This window comes from Vicia villosa, unplaced genomic scaffold, assembly GCF_029867415.1.
Source record: "Vicia villosa cultivar HV-30 ecotype Madison, WI unplaced genomic scaffold, Vvil1.0 ctg.000987F_1_1, whole genome shotgun sequence".
In the NCBI taxonomy this organism is placed as follows: domain Eukaryota; kingdom Viridiplantae; phylum Streptophyta; class Magnoliopsida; order Fabales; family Fabaceae; genus Vicia; species Vicia villosa.
This window is the reverse complement of record NW_026705444.1, coordinates 65,264-82,361: the sequence shown is the minus strand read 5'-3', so window position 1 is coordinate 82,361 and position 17,098 is coordinate 65,264. Positions and strand designations below refer to the sequence as shown.

The following is a 17,098-nucleotide window of genomic DNA, read 5'->3' as shown; positions in this document are numbered from 1 at the left end:
ACAACACCATAGACAGAAAATTCATCCTTGCCTTACAAGAGATATGGAGGCCTGAAACCCACACGTTTCATCTTCCAATAGGTGAGTGTACTGTTACTCTAGAAGATGTTTATATGTTGCTTGGTCTGCCCATTGATGGCAAGGCTGTTAATGGATCTGTTCAACATGCTAATTCACTGTGTGAGAGAGTGTTGGGAAGAGATCTAGTTGTGCCTACTCAAGGTTCAAGAGGCCAGGGTATCAGTCTGGCCTCCCTTAGAGCTTATTATGATGAACTCATCTTGATGGACAACTCTACCGAGGAGCATGTTTGGTTAATGACTAAGGTCTATATAATGCTGATGTTTGGTAACCTTTTATTCCCGGAGTCGATAGGTAACACTGTCAACTTTTTTTATTTAAGTAAATTTGATAGTATTAGCAAGATTAGGAAATATAGTTGGGGGTCTGCCGTTTTGGCGATGTTATACCAATCGCTTTGTAAGAACGCGGTTGCCGAGAAGTGCACCTTCTATGGATGTGCGTTCCTCCTACAAGTATGGGGTTGGTGGAGACTACCGACGCTATCCCCTGCAGGCAGGAACAACTACACGTTCCCTTATGCAACAAGGTACGTCTTTTTCAACGCTATCCCTTGAACGCTAACTCTCTTTTACATAAAAATCTGAAATAACATGTTTGCTCTTTTTTTCTTAGGTTCTGTGGTCCTAAATTGGATTACAGTAAGAATCCGAGGGGGAGTGTTATTTTGTATTGGGACCTAATTGATCACCTCCGAGCTGAAGATGTATTACCACTAAACTTTTATATGATCATATAGATGTATTACAATCCATCATCTTTTTTAATAATATGTTATTTTTTCTCCTACGCAGTTTAATTGGAGACCATACTTGATGCTAGACCATGAGCCAAACGAGAGTGACCGGGAAGTTTGGACTGCAGTGACACCTATAATAAGGTTCAACATCGTGGAGATGCACCAATCTGACCGTGTGAGACTACAGTTTGGCATGCATCAACCAATCCCGGATCCCCCCACTGATTTGGGTCGCTGGCATATTAAAAGAGTTAACAATCAATGGGACCACGCAGATTATCGTACATTCGCACCTGAATTTTGTGAGATGTGGAAGCAGCGTCGCAGCCGTCTGCTACAATTCCCTGTTGCCCAACTCCCCATGTTTCCAACCGCGGAATACGTTGCTTGGTTTAGAACAGTCACAACCCCCGATATGTATGTGTCCGACCCCTACTACCTACACGACCCCCACCAACAACAATACGCATAACAACCACCCCAACAACCACCCCAACAACGCCAACAACGCCAGCAACGCCGACAACACAAAACATCCGAACAACCTTACCATGAAGAATATCAAACAACACCAACAACGCCCTACCAAAGTCAACCCATCCAACAACAATCATGGGGCTTCACCCAACAACTCCATGACGCCGACCCCTCCACTAGGCTACCTGTCCAACAACAATCATGGGGCTTCACCCAATAACACTACGACGTCGGCCCCTCCACCTCCACTAGACAACCCATCCAACAACAATCATGGGGCTTCACCCAACAACACGGCGACGCCGGCCCCTCCAACTCCAATAGGCAACCCAGCCCCGACATGGATCTAGATGACGAATATGACCCGAACGAGCAAATGACCACTCAATCGTCACAGTACCAACAACATGGATACTCCACACCCCAATTTTCACAACACCAACAATATGGTTACACCACACCCCAACAAACAATGCCATTTTTCCAAGGCCAATCAAGTGCTGGGTTTTACCGACCATATGACGCAACTCCACCGCCAAGACCAATCTTTGAGGGCATGGGGACCCGACTATTTGACAGCAGCATACAAGAATACATGTCCAACGAGCGCATGGAGGGGCTAATCCGAGGACCACCTACCCAGACACAACAAGAACAACCAAGGAATATGGGGGTCGTGGAGAAGTGGGTCGTCGAGATCCTTCCAACCGGATTCGAACAGTTCCAGATTGCGGAACTGGCGGTGAGAGGGGTCATGGTCCGACTCCGGGTCGGAGGGGTCGTGAATAGCATAATATCCATGTTTTAAAATTTTTTTTTTCCGTATTTGTAATGTTTGGACTGTATGACCGTATTTGTAATGTTGTTTCTGCATTTCTCGTATTTGTAATGTTTGGAATGAATGACATGTGGTGTTTCATTATTTATTTAATTGTTAAAACAATTTTTAAAAAATCAAAAAAACAAAATATAATTTATTTATTTATGTTAAAACAATTTTATAAATAAATAATAAAAAAAATTAAAAAAAATAGTATACAAACAATTAAAAAAAACAAAAAAAAAAATCATACACATAGGCGCCACCCTAGGTGGCTTAAAAGAGAAAAATGTACATTGAAGCCACCCTGGGTGGCGCATAAGTTCAAGCAAAATAGGCATTGGCGCCACCTGAGGTGGCTCCTATGTGAAGACCACCTCTGAAACCTGGTCATATACGTAATTTTGCCAAAAACATGGTTTTTGGTGTAAATTATTTATTAAACTTGGTTATTTGGATTTTTTTTCTTATATTTCAATTAAATTTTTTTAAAAATAGATTGTAACTAGAAAATACAATCTTTGACTATTATTGAAAAATAATCTAGACAACAAAAAGTAACTTCTGATATTGACAAACAATTTGTTTATACCTCATTTTCTTGAAAAAACATTTTACATTGACAAACATTTATAATGCATATGACTATTAAAATAAATTATATATAATTTAATTTAATATATTTTTTATTTAAACAAAATTTTACAATTTAATTTGTTATCAAAATTTATAAATATATTATACATATTTACTAAAAAGTCCTTATTTCAATAACAAAATCCAGACTCAGTCCTTACAATTTGAGATATTGACTAAAACTTTACTGTGCAAACTTGCTTTCGTTACAATTTAATTAAAACACCTGACACTTTTATCATAATCACGGTAAAATTGCCCGCAAAATTAATTATGATGAAATGATAATGATCATAAAAAAATTTACACAGTCGGTAAATGAAAGTTAAACTCTTTAATTTAAATATTAAAAATGGTTCAAATTATATAATAAAACCAAGAAAAAATATTTATTATTTTAATATTTATTTATTGACATATAAAAGTGGAGAGGTAAAGGGTGGTTTTTCTCTGTTGGCGTATAATTTGCAGCACATATGCGTCTCATGCAGTAGCAGCAAAAACACTCTTGAGTTTTCTCCGTAACGACAGTTATTATTTCTGATCATCAACGCATTTTCTGCACCACAAATGGATTATAACAACAAAGACAAGTATTTTTCTCTACCCTTTCTTTTCTCTCTTTTCGTTTTTCATTTTTATTTTATTTGGGTCTTACATTCGTCAAACACACACCACACTCTTTCGATGGAACTTTCGTTTTTCTCGTGCTTTCTCCGTTCCGGTAATTTTGCTCTTTGATTTTTCTTGTAGCTATTTTTCTAACGTTAATTTTTTTATCTTCATCTTCTCTATTTTGTGTGTATATTGCTTTGATTTTTATTTTGTTTTTTATGCTGTTTGTGGATTTAATTTTGGGCTTGAAATTGGTCAATTTACGTCAAATTTTATGGATAGAGAAAGGACTGTGATTCTTGTGTTGGTGTTTTGTTTGTTTTTTTTCATCCTTTTTTATTTTGTTGTTGATTTTGAGAAATTTGTTTTATTTGTTTTATTAATTGCAGTAGTAACGTCCCTAAAAATATACTAGAATCTGATGGTTTTGTTCTTTTTCTATTTTATGGCTGTTAGTTTGGTAATTTGTGTTATGGTTAAGCATGTGGTTTAGCCTCTGTAGTACTGCACCGACACCTCTGAAAAAATGTGTGTAATGTTGAACCCCGACACTGGTGTGATATTGACACTTGCGATTACGTTCAATTTATTCTTTTTTTTCTTCAAATTATTACTGGTGTTGACGTGTTAGTGTTGGTGTCCTTGTGCTTCGAAGGGTTTAGCTTATGTTTATTTTTTGATTATGGTGTGTTCTACAATTCTTGATTTGGGTGAAAGTTACCTGTTTTGATTCATTCACATTGGTTAAAGCTTCGGCTTTTATGCGGTTTTCTTTGTTGCATTGCATGACATAATTTCCTTTTCGATCCGTTTTAAATGTATTAGGGATTAGGGGCGGATCCTCGACTATTGTGAGAAATGAGAACACGTAGTTAGAATCGTCGGATTAAAATTAACGGTTATGATTGTTATATTTTTATTTTAAAGAGGCACGTGACCGAACTCAATTTGTTCCTCTCATATGAACTGTCTGCGTGCTGCTCTCCCTCGCACTCATTGCGACAGGGAGCAGCATTTGAAGGCTATGTGGAAGAACTTCAATCGAAAGGTAGGTTTCAAGATCGGGTAATCGACAATAAAGATGTTTATGTGAATCTGCCACATAATCCGCCACTTTTGACTTCCTGTGTATACGGATAAGATATAGCAAAGATACAGACAAGATTCTGACGAAAACATTTGAAAATTGAGAGCTATTTCCCCAAAAAAATGGACTGTTGTTACTTAATGCATTGGGTTTGGTTCCTGCCTTGAAAAAAGACACATTTAGGAGGGTATTTAGGAATAGCCTATTTGATGATAGTTACTGCGACGGTGGAGAGGAAGAAAAATACGCTTCATAGGGGAGGAAGAAGATGAATTCACATGCCTTTTTTTATTTACAAGTGTAATCTAAGCAATTAATCTTAATCTGATATAGTTGTAACTACGTTTTCTTGTTTCTCATAACAACTTGGTATTCTCACCCGAGTCTTTGAGTATTTTACCCATAACGTAAAATTTCTCGATGTCTCTTTTTTAGGGCTCCTTGGAATTGGCAAAGGCAGGACGATTACAGTCTCCAAAGGTCGTCAAATTTTGGTAAGTTCTACTTATGATTGTAAGCTTAGTGTTAATAACACTAAATAAACGATGCTTGACAAACCCTATTTGTTTGATCAGACATTTCGCAAGAGCTGTGGAATCAAGTTCCTAGAAATGAAGATCTTCCTATCGTGCTCGATGATGAAACAACCCCTGTGAAGGCTTGTGGGGATTTTGCATATAACGTCAATAATGGCGGTGAGTCTCTTTGGAAGGAAATTTTCTTGATCTTGTCTAATTATTATCGATATGTTCCACTTGAATATATTGTTATTATTTTTGGATAAAATTTCATAATTTTTAATTTAAACGTGGTGAATTTCAGAATCAAATGATATTCAAAAGGAAGAGGTGGAATGTTCGGAGACTTGTTCACAAGCCAAGAGACGGAGGATGCTGCAGTTCAACAATCAGAACGGGAATCATTCCCTTACTGATGAACAAATGTCTTCAGCATATTTGGAATTAAATGTCAGTGTTTGTAGCTTTCATCTATAGTGACTTTCATTCCCTCCTGCTTTGAGTTGATCCGTAATTTTGACACTTTTGTGATACCTTCAAATGTTCGTGAGTTGCAGATAGTCACACTTAATGATAATGCAAATTCTTTTTAACATTTTTCTGTCAAGTGTTTGTAGTAGTAATTTATTGATTTCATTGTAATGTTTGAGTTAACAATTGCTCTGGAGGTTTTTGTGTGAATGTATGATTGTGTTTATGCATATAGGGAACGGGCGACTCCAATATGGATATTTTTCCGGAAGTGTCACAATGGCTATCTGACGTTTCAGGTTTTCCTTATACAAGATTCTGCTTGTATTTTTCTTAATGACTTTTGATAAATAATTCGGATGCTTATTTCGGTTCATTGCAAAAATGTAATATGCAATAGACACTGCTTGTGCTCCCAATTACGAGGATTTACAGTCAGCTGAAAGGTGGCTTGCAGATTGCTTCAAAGATACGGATATGCAAATATGTCCTGTGAATCCGTATGCTTCTAAAAACCACTGCAAATTTACGGCATATACTTACCGATATAAAACAATCTTATGATTATGTTCTTTCAGGAATTTTTCTGCAGCAAATAATGTTCAAGCTGATGTTACTGGTAATGAGACTTTGTTTGCGTTTCACTATTTGTCTTCTAATGTTTGTTACTTTGTTTGCGTTTCACTATTGTCTTCTAATGTTTGTTACTTTGTTTGCGTTTCACTGTTGTCTTCTAATGTTTGTTTTGTCTTTTTTTTTACACTTCTGGGTTACATTGAACTTAATTGAAAACATCGTATGCTATTGTAGGGCTCTCCAACTTAACACCACCACCAGTTGAGCAGAATGTGGTTCAGCATCAAACACCGAGAAAAATTGTCTTCAAAGGTTTGATTTGTTAATCTTCATATCTTTTTTAACTTGGTAGCAGATAACAGTTAATGGTATGAAAACATTTGATATGAAAACTCTGACTTGCATTTACATATGTAGGTCGAAAATCTATTATGCAAACACCGACAAAGTTAGCTTCTACTGTGGCCTATCCATTTGCCATCATCAAACCCTGCAGCGTCCATGGAGATGTCACTCTGAATGAAATAAATAAGCGCATACAATCTCCACCTCCTTCAAAATCAAAGCATATCAAGGAAGATCCTATAGTTTACCCGAAATCGGCTTTTTCCGGTAAGCCTGTAGTTGGAAAGACAAAGATTCGCACTGAAGGGGGAAAAGGTAGCATCACAATTATGAGAACTAGAGGCTAGGTAAATGGCTTAGTACTAGCTTCTGTCTTTCCCCATTTCCTTATGGGGTTGACTTTATTTCATGTAAACTACCAGATTTCAGATCCTTCATACCCTGTTTAAGGCTGTTTTCACTACTATCGAAACTGTGTAGTGTTCCGAGGCCATTTTTGTTGAAGCTACTTTACTGCTCCTATTACTCGACGCAGTTTAAATGCTCCGTTTTTTTCACATAAATTGAAAGTCAAACGACACTTTAAACTTTGAAAGTACAGTTAAGACACTTTAAACTTTGAAAGTACAGTTAAGAACTATCTGGTTTATGTCCCTTTCATTTTGTTTTATTGAGCTTCATATCAAATCAAAGTTATTGATTAGGGAAAATAGAATGAAAGTACACAAAGGAAAATTTTTGGTACTTCTTATGATGACTTCTGTTGATGATTTAAGTACAGAAATTTACATCGCGACCTTCATGCTACAGTTAAGAACTTCTTGATCAGTTATCATGGTTTTGGTCGTTTCCGGGAACTTTTCTAGCTCGCCCTCTCTTCACTCCAATATCAGTCTTATTTCTTGTCCTTCTACTCTTAGGAAAGATGAGTTAATTTGGCATCATTCTGATTTAGGTATCGCAACCTTCAATGATGCTTATAATTTCATTTCACCTCTAGGCAAAGCAGGTATATGGAATCAGTGCATTCCACATCCTTTTAGCTTTGGAGAATATTGCATGGTAAATGCCAATATATAAGAAGTTTAGGGATAGATGTTGCATGGTGGTTTTCATTTTCTCCTCTAGGATCGTGAGGCTGAGTCTACCCTGCGTCGTCTATTTATTAGTTTCTTTATTGTCCAATCTCTTTGCTTGGTTAGATGACATCTTCGACATGGTCCTTGACTGCACCAGATACTCTTCCATTCTTGAAGTTTGTAGTTTAGGTTAGGAGCTCAACTTCATGATATGCCATAGTGATCATTGTTTTCTAGGTGGTTTGTTTGGTTTGGTTTTATAGAAATATCTCGCTTTCCATATGATTTGAATCAACCTAAAGGCGATTTAAATCAGGTTGAAAGTAAATATTCAAATCATGTTTATAATGAATCTAATAACCTAGTAAATCTTGGTTCTTGAATGTGCTTTTGAATGGTATAATTCGAATCAACCTTTAGGCAATTCAAATAAATTAGGTGAAAATGTCGATTCGGATCATTCTGAGTGTTTCAAATCACCTTAATCAAAAGTTAAGTTTTAATTAGTTTGAATTGACTTTTTCAAAATCTCTTTTGTATATAACCTTCATTCATTTTCTCATTATTGACCATTCACTTTTCTCTAAAATTTCATTCTTTGTGAGGTTAAGTTGAAAACTATTCTGCATCCATAGTATAGAGTGATTGCTATGCAGAGGTTTAGATATGTTCCTATGTTCTTGGATGTTTCATTGGTAAGATTGAGAAGTGTTTAATCATATACCTAGAGGAGGCTGAAAGAGAATAAGAACATTTCTTCACCTAGATAGAGAACTCTAGGGTTTTAGGTGGAGATTTTTCATGTTGTGAGGAAGCTAGTTCAATCAAGGGTTTGAAAACTCGTGTGGTGGATGCTTCAAGATGATTGAACAGATTTAAAGTGATAGTCACAATCAATTTATGGTGGTGAATTTAGAAATTGGAGATTTCTCAAATGCAACAAAAGTTGAAGGCATTGATTGATTCATAAGGAGAATTTATCTAACCACCCCAGGTTGTATCTGACACCCCATTTATAGAGTTTTTGCTGTTATACTCTCATGTAAATACCAGAATTGTTGAAAAATATTGTAAGTTATCGGAAATTTACAAATTTTATCGAACAAATGTAATAGCATCGGAAATTTAAAATTTTCAGCTACATGCACCATCTTATCGGAAATTTTGAAATTTCTGATATTTACAACAAAAAAATTGAAAAGATGGAATTTTTTGTATACATTCAGATTGCCTTTTCCAATTTTTTTATCACTTTTTCTCAAATAACTGAATCGATAAAAAAGCTACCCAATAAAATATATACATACACAAAATGTGTTACATATACGAATACAAAATAAATAAGGATGACTTTCTAACTTCGTCTTCCTAGTGCGTAAAGCGACCCGCATATACTGATTTCCATGCTTTTGCATCTTCAGTACAATTCTGTCTCCAACGGTCAGTGATGGGAGGCAATGGGCAATCAGGTTTGAACTTTACCTGAACCTAATGATTGTTGTTGACAAAATCAACAACAATAATTTTATGCATGCTCGTAAACATGTGTGGAGTTAAGGCAAGAGGAAAAAAATTTGATGTTAAGTCTTTTGGAAACGGAGACATACGACATTGTATCTTGAAACAATAGGGTAATTCATATCAGAAATTATGCTTCATTTATCCATACCATGCACATTCAATTGGTCTACTCGTAACACATTTCTAACGTGTCATAAAACAATTTAGAAAACAATTGAGTGAGTCGATGAAATTGAGTATCTAACTGCGTTCGAATCAAAGGCCATGCACAACTCTTCGCCCTATCCAAGTAAAGATGCAATAGCACGAAAATCACAAATTTCACATGTATCAACATCAATAATGTCATCAATGTATGGATGTAAGAAATCAAGAAACTGGGATATGTAAACATGTCTTGAAGATTCGGTGGACGGTTGACTTCCAATCGACATACTTGATAGTTGACTTCCAGTTGGTTTTGTTCATGACCTCTTTGTAGTCTAACTCCCCTACGAGCCCTTAGCATATTCCCGCTAGCTAGAATCATGACGCACATCACTCTCTTGACTTTTTCTACTCTTCTTAACTCCCATTTTTTACTTGCACTTCATTGGCGATGGACACATAGAAGATGTAAATGGATGTGTTAGTTTCTCAACCCTGTTCTTCAACACCCTATGGCCTACAATATCCAAAGTATTGAAATATGTCTTCAACTCTTCACACTCTGCTTCTAAATTCAATTGTGTACCACTTTCTTCAAAACTGACCTCACGCTCTTCAATGTTTTGTGTACCTGTTTGTTATTGTATTCCCTAAATGAGTGACTCTGTTATTCCAAGCAGCAACAAACCTTTCTTTAAAAGGTTTCAACTGTGTTTCATTCACATACTTAACAAATAAATGAATATCAACAAAAACCGTCTCAAAGTGCTTGAAGTGTTCGACAGACTCAGTTTCTCTATTTGAATACATGATGTTGTTTTATGGATCCATAACATGTTCTTGCCTTTCTGATTTAACATACTCTTTACATTTCATACTAAAGTTTTTTGAAATATGGAACGAACACAACATATGAGTTAAATCTGGGAACACAAATTGTATGGCATTCATCAACGCAAGTTCTCGGTTTGTCACCACAACCTTCGGTAGCAATTTCTTTGAAGAGAACAAATCTTTGAGTGCCCATTTTAAATTCTCCTCCATTTCACGTTCCAAATAGGCAAAGTCAACCGAAAATGTCAACTTTGTTGACGTAACACCAACAATCTCAAACAGTGGTATCCGGTACCTGTATGATCACAATGCACATAATAAAAAAACTGATAAATCAAAATCTGCATTTTTCAATAAGCAGTGGTGGTCATTACCTATTTGTATTGTATTTGCAATAAAAAATCAACACCAAATGAAATATATTCAACAACTTCACTGAATTAGGATGTGTCTAAAAGATATCAGCAACATTTGAGTCTTCCCTATTTCTAGTCCAACACATGTAGCAACATTTGAGTCTTCCCTATTTCTAGTCCAACACATGTATTTCTCTCTATGAATAAGACTCAACAACATCTGCATTTCTGACAATCAACTTCTCTTGCTCAGATTGTGTAGCTCTAGTTTTATACACCTGGGTAACACTCCTGAGGTTTTCTCAATCTTTGTCTTTCAAAGAAGCAACTATGTACCTTGGAGCCATATTGTACTTTGTCATGTCATTCTCAATCTGTCTTTCAGTATATTTTAGACGGTCCAATATGTCATGGTCTTTCAAATCCTTAGATAGTTTATGATTGTGCATCGCACACATCTTCCAACCGATACCATTTGGTACATATCTCAGCCTAAAAGGACATTTATTTTAATACTATAAATGCCTTATGAGAAATTATTGCTTTCAGATGCATTCTTTCTTTGTAATTTCCTCCTCTCTCATAACTGTCATACCCCAATTTTTGACCCTAAGATCCTATATCATTCATATCCCAATCACTAATCAAGAGCTTCACTTGGAAGTTTTGTTTATGGTGTTGCACTCACCTCATCAATAAAAGGGACCATCAAGCACCAATGATTGTTTACCTTGTATGCATATTATACTAACCCAAATACCAAAAACATTGCTTTGTTTCTTTGTAGGCTTTTGTTTTGTAGGTACCAAGCCAAGACATGCAATAAACAAGGCATTTTTCAAATTTTTGACTGATGAAATCGATTTCCCTACTGGGTAAATCGATTTCCCTGCAGCAATCTTCAACAAAATCACATTCTGGACAGCATGAAATCGATTTCCCTCCTGGGTAAATCGATTTCCCTAGTGTATTTTGCGCCAAATTCTCTTCTGGAACAGAGTGAAATCGATTTCACTCCTGGGGAAATCGATTTCCTTAAGGCGAAATTCAAAAAATATAAGGAAGGAAGCTTGACATCATTTTGGCACCTTTTTTATTTGATCATTGTACCAATTTTCCACCTCATCAAAATAATTCTCTTCATTAAACCCACTTAAACCCCATTTTACCACTTTTTATCATTTAATTACCACTTTAATCACCAATTAAACACAAGTTAATTACCAAATGCAAAAAGACCAAACTACCACTACTCTTGCTCTCATCCTATAAATAGAGCCCACTACTCTCTCATTTTCTCAAGCTTTGAGAGCCAAAAAACCCCTTGCAATTTCTCTCCTCATCCCTACCAAATTCACCAAAGCTCTTTGTTTTTTCATAAAGTTTGTGAGTCACATCTTGAACCTCACAAACTTTGAGCTAAACCACCATCTATTTCACTCTTTTTTCTTCAATTGTTGAGAGATCAAGATTTGTGTTGGTGATTCTTGAAGTAGATCTAAGTTTTGTTCAAGATTTGGTAATTTTCTTCATCTTTATTCATCCATCATAATGTGATTCTTTTGTGCTTATGTGTGATGCATCTTTGATGCTATATTGGTCCTATTTGATGGTGAATTGATGGAAAATTCGTGCTCCAATTGATGTGTGATCATAAGGTGTTTGTATGTTTGCTTAAGTCAAGTTTTATGCCTCCTAATGCTGATTTTTTGAATGCTGTGTGCAGGAAATCGATTTCCCTCTGTAGGAAATCGATTTCCACCTTATTTTTTTTCAAAATTTGAACTCCGCACTCAGGAAATCGATTTCCTACAGAGGTAAATCGATTTCCTGCTGGCAGAATGTGTTTTTTTTGCCTTTTTTATGCTTGTTTTGGCTTCCTACTTCCTCCACTTCATTAATATCATTGGATCTAGGGTGTTGATAGGTTTGAAATGACCTAATCCACCAAAATGGATGAATGATATTAATGATAGTGTGAGTTGATTATCTTTTATGTTTTCATTCTTATTTTCATCTTATTTTTCATTTGATCGATGAAAGTCTTAATATCTTGAGAATTCTATGGATTCTTGATAAAGACTAGATCAATTTATGTTTTCATTCTTATCTTTTCATCTTATTTTCTTTTGATCGACGAAAGTCTTGACATCTTGAGAATTCTATGGATTCTTGATAAAGACTAGATCAATTTATGTTTCCATTCTTATCTTTTTCATCTTATTTTCTCTTGATCGATGAAAGTCTTGATATCTTGAGAATTCTATGGATTCTTGATAAAGGCTAGATCATTTCTTCTTATCCTTCTTATTTCTTTTGATTGATGATCTTGATACATGGAGAGTTCTCCTACATTTGTCCCGACTCGATAAAAGATCAAATATGGAAGAGAATTGCATGCGGTTGATTTATGACTTATGGAAATTTATCGTGTAGTCGCTATGATTTTATCAAGCTTCTGATAAGTCTCCGTTGACCTTAAATCCGAGTTCATCCTTCACTCACCATCGATCTTCATTACTAACTTTGATAACATACTTGACAAGTTTCAAGATGGTTATCTTTAACATCTAACCACTAACTTTAATTTCCGCCATTTATTATACCGCTCTTTATATTTCTCGCTTTATCGCTTTATTTTATCATTTCATCATATTTACATTCCGCCATTTTCTCTTTGTCCATTTGGACGTTTATAATTCCGCTATTTTTTCTTTGTCCACTTGGACATATGTTTATGCTTCCGCTATTTTCCCTTTGTCCACTTGGACATATGTTTATGCTTCCGCTATTTTCCTTTTGTCCACTTGGACCATACTTTACTTTTATGCTAAAACACTAATAAACAACCAAAATCTAAAAAACACATAAGGCTCTCTTTGGACTATTGGTTACTATCCCTAGCATTTTGGAGATTCGGACTTATGGACCTAGTGCCTCTGGACTCTTATTCTGTTATTACTCTGCTGTTATTCTGTCTGTCTGGCATTGGATTGTTGTCTGTTTGTATGTGCAGGTATTTCCTTGAAAGCCCTTGATGGTTAATTCCAAGGCATTGAGATAAGGATTTTACCTGAAAACAGCCGTTACTCTGCCCGATTTTCGTCAGAATCTTAATGTGCTTAATGAAAAGTGGTGCTAAGACAATAAGTTCATCTGGATCCCCCAAGTGTTAATGTGTTGGTATTGATAAGTCCAAAGGATGGGAAATCTACATTGACTCACAATGTCAAGTGTTGGCTTCTTACTTCGGTTAGACCGTTCTTTTCCTTAGCTTTTATTTTACGCAATAGGATAGCCTCTTCATCTCCTCCCATTCTTAAATTTTCAAAATCTTCTCCCTTTTTCAAAAACCTTCTGATGTTTGCAATCATTTTCAAAACCTCTTTCTTTAAAAAAATCTTTTGCCCTTAGTGGCCTTTTCCTTCAAAGTTTAGACACCGTTAATCGTCAAAACGAGTGGTTATACCCCACGATTTTGAAATTGATTGATATAATGAGATCTTTTCCGCGTGAGAGAGCTAGTGGCATACTCGTCGATTTTATCCGAGTTGGAGCCCTTCTTTCATTAGCGATGCAAAGAACTCGTTTGTTCTCATGCTCAAGATCAATGGCTGAGTATTTCTCTCCGACGACGATAAAGTGTTTATTCATTTTTAAAAATGTTTTCCCAAAAAAGCGGAACTACATTAGCTCTGACTTCTCCATTGCACCGAGGAGGTATGTAGGCCCAAAGCTTAACGCTTTGCCGAGCTTATTTTAAAAAATAAAACAAACCCTTTTTTAGCACACACACGACACAGATTTTCAAAAAGGTTCCTGTGGAGTACCACAGATATGAGGGGTGCTTTAAACCTTCCCCTCATATAATCAACACCCGTACCTGAGATCTCTTTCTTGTTTTAAAAAAACAAAACTTTGGGTTTTACGTTCTTTTCCCTTTTCCTTTGAAAAAATAAAGCGCGGTGGCGATTTCAAACGGAATATTGATTCGAGTCAATCCCATGGCTTCGATATCAGAATTTCCCCGCTACAGAAAAATGGCGACTTCACTGGGGATCCAGTTTTAAGTGTGTTAAGCCTATTTTTGTTTATCTGTGTGTTTTTATCTGTATATATTGTTGTGTGCTTTGTGTGTTTACTTTCTTTTTTTTTCTTTTTTGGTGCTCGATGGTTCCTCTGTGATGAGATAAAGTTCTAACCCGAACTTTGGTGAGTAACTTGAGATAGGAGGTGGTAAGACCAATAGTCGCATGTCAGGAGCAATCCTTAGCATGAGCGTCATATGGTGGAACCCCAATCAGTGGAGGCCTCATGGAAGGTAGTAGATGTTGTTACGAGCTATCGTAAGAACGCTATTACTTTCAATAGTGAGTGTCCGTAGAAGCTGAATGACCTAGAACCCTTTTAACACATCTAAGCCTTTTTAGGATGTAGTGCAGAAACAAGATCAAGTACCAATTTGAGCTTGTTGTCATGCGATACTACGCTCAGACGAGGTCTTTTTAGGCATATTATTGGCGCCCATGAGCAATTGTGCGTGCCGGTAATATCCAATAGAAGATTGAAAACTCTGGGAACCTTTGTAGAACCCGATCGGCAGGTACAAAATTCCTTAGATCATACCTTTTGGGATGGTTGGACCCATGGCTTCATGCTCGTGACGCCGAACCTTTGAACTATGATCTTATGTGACCTTGTGTGCTCTTGGTTGTGGTTGATGCATAAACCATGCATTCATGCATCCATGAAAACTCTTTTTCTTTTGATTTTCAAGGAACTTAGACGTCTTTCCTTGTAAACATCATAAGTTTCATCAAACTCAATGGATCTTGGGTGTTGATGGGGTGAAAACTCTAATCCACCAAAATGGATGATTGATTTTGATGATAACTTAATCGAAGCTTTAGTCCAATGTTGAGTGTTTACAAGTTAATATCTTAAGTTCCTTGAAACTCAAAAATAAAAAACAAAAAAACAAATCATCTGCATTGCATGCATCATTCTGCATTTGGTTCTGCTTTCTAAAGAAATTCTCTAGAGCCTTATTTCCTTTCTCCTGGTATCATCAGTACAACACTCTTACTAAGAAGAAATGGAAAGCATCAAACAAGAGATTCTTGAGCTCCGTGAAGAGGTGGTTACTCTGAAGGCTGGTATGAAGCATCTAACTACTCTGGTTGAGGCTCTAGTTGCTGCCCAAGTCAATCCTCCTATGATGGAAGAAAGGATGGCAAAGGTCTTTCTTGAAACTCTGAACTCGTTCTTTCCCAAGGGGACAGTAGTCAGTACACCTGCCGACTTCCACAGAGAGGTGGATATGAAAGCGCTTCTAGAAAAGGATGTCCGAAAGGAATGTTTGTTTGAAGAAGGTAACTCAGCTGGTAGTGTGAAGAAGTTTGGTAATGACTTTTCAAAGAAGAGAATCAGGGGAGGAAACAATCATCACCAACATCAGCATGTTTCCTATGTCATTCCTGTATCCAATTCAGTTCATGCAATCCCAGAATATCAGCAGAGTACTCGTCAACAAGATTCTCCACCGAACGAGCAAAATCAACCTCAAAAGGGGAATTTTGATCCTATCCCCATGACTTACGCAGAATTGTTCCCTGCTCTAGTTCATAAGAATTTGGTTCAGACAAGGTCACCACCTCCAATTCCCGAGAAGATTCCTTGGTGGTACAATGCTAATGTCACTTGTGCTTTTCATCAGAATGCTCCTGGACATGACTTAGATAATTGTTGGCCTCTAAAAAATGAAGTTCAAAGATTAATTCATGCTGGTATTTTGACTTTCCAAGATGTTGGTTATGATGTTCAAGCCAATTCTTTGCCAAAGCATGATTGAATCACTATTGATGGTAGCCTGAAGTTCAAAAGATGTGTCGTTCAGCATATGCCCATATGGAGAGAGTTTTTCTCAGTTTTTAGTATTCTTATTGATTTCCATTTGTAATATTTCTTGTTTTTCAATGCATTGTTTGCATGTAGAAACTTGTTTATTTTTGAATGTTAATGCTAATACAATGATAATGTTTGTCTTGAAGTAATTCATTCGTTTCACTCATGTTTATTTGTTTTTATGCATTATGATACCAATTGCTTTTGCCAAACTCTTGATTATGCAAAGATTGGAGGGAGGATGATGATCTGAAAACGCAAAATTTCTGGTTGTATGCTTTTGAATAAAACCCTGCTGATGATGTACAGGCATTGTTTCAAATTCCCAAACACCGGAGATATAAGGAAGATAATCCCTTGTTAACCCCTTTGAGCCTTGAAGTATGAGTTTCTTTTCTAAACGAAAAAAACCTAATTTTTAACCTGGGGCAGGGTAGTCTTCAGTTAATTTGACCGAGTGTTCATATTTCAAAAAGGATTGTGCATCCAAAGGTCAAGCACGTCATATCCACATCAAAGGATGGATCATGGGAAACCATAATGGTTATTCCCCGCGCATCAAAAGGTTGGAAAATGTGAAACTACAATGGTTATCCTTCATCCGCCAAGAAATGAGGCAGTCACAACCCTCTCAACAAGTCAAGACAAAGTCAATATCATACGATTTGTTCAAATCAAAAGAATGAAAGAAAAAGTGAAAAAAAAAAGAAATAAAAAAGCTCGCTAAGTCAAAAACTTGAAAACAAGTGACTTAGGCAAAAGTTAGAGCATCCCGCTGGACGACCAATTCAAAAGAATTAGTCCAGGAAAAAGTTAGGGAAATAAATAAAAAAAAAAAGAGAAAAGAGTGAAAAGTGAAGAGAAAGGACTACAAAGCAAAAGTCCTCAACAA

At 36.3% G+C, this 17,098-nt stretch overlaps 1 protein-coding gene across 2 annotated transcripts; it reads left to right on the top strand.

Moving 5' to 3' along the window:
- Positions 1-3,196: 3,196 nt before the first annotated feature.
- Positions 3,197-6,974, top strand: LOC131632694 (protein XRI1-like). 2 transcript variants are annotated; one of them, XM_058903430.1, is made up of 9 exons: positions 3,197-3,346; positions 4,891-4,949; positions 5,031-5,150; positions 5,278-5,423; positions 5,680-5,743; positions 5,845-5,944; positions 6,023-6,063; positions 6,255-6,332; positions 6,438-6,974. In XM_058903430.1, the coding sequence occupies exons 1-9, from the start codon at positions 3,324-3,326 to the stop codon at positions 6,710-6,712; spliced, it is 906 nt and encodes a 301-aa protein (XP_058759413.1). In that variant the 5' UTR covers positions 3,197-3,323; the 3' UTR covers positions 6,713-6,974. The 2 variants fall into 2 exon arrangements, with proteins under 2 accessions (XP_058759413.1, XP_058759412.1); XM_058903429.1 differs by lacking the exon at positions 3,197-3,346 and adding an exon at positions 3,700-4,755.
- The last annotated feature ends 10,124 nt before the right edge of the window (positions 6,975-17,098 follow it).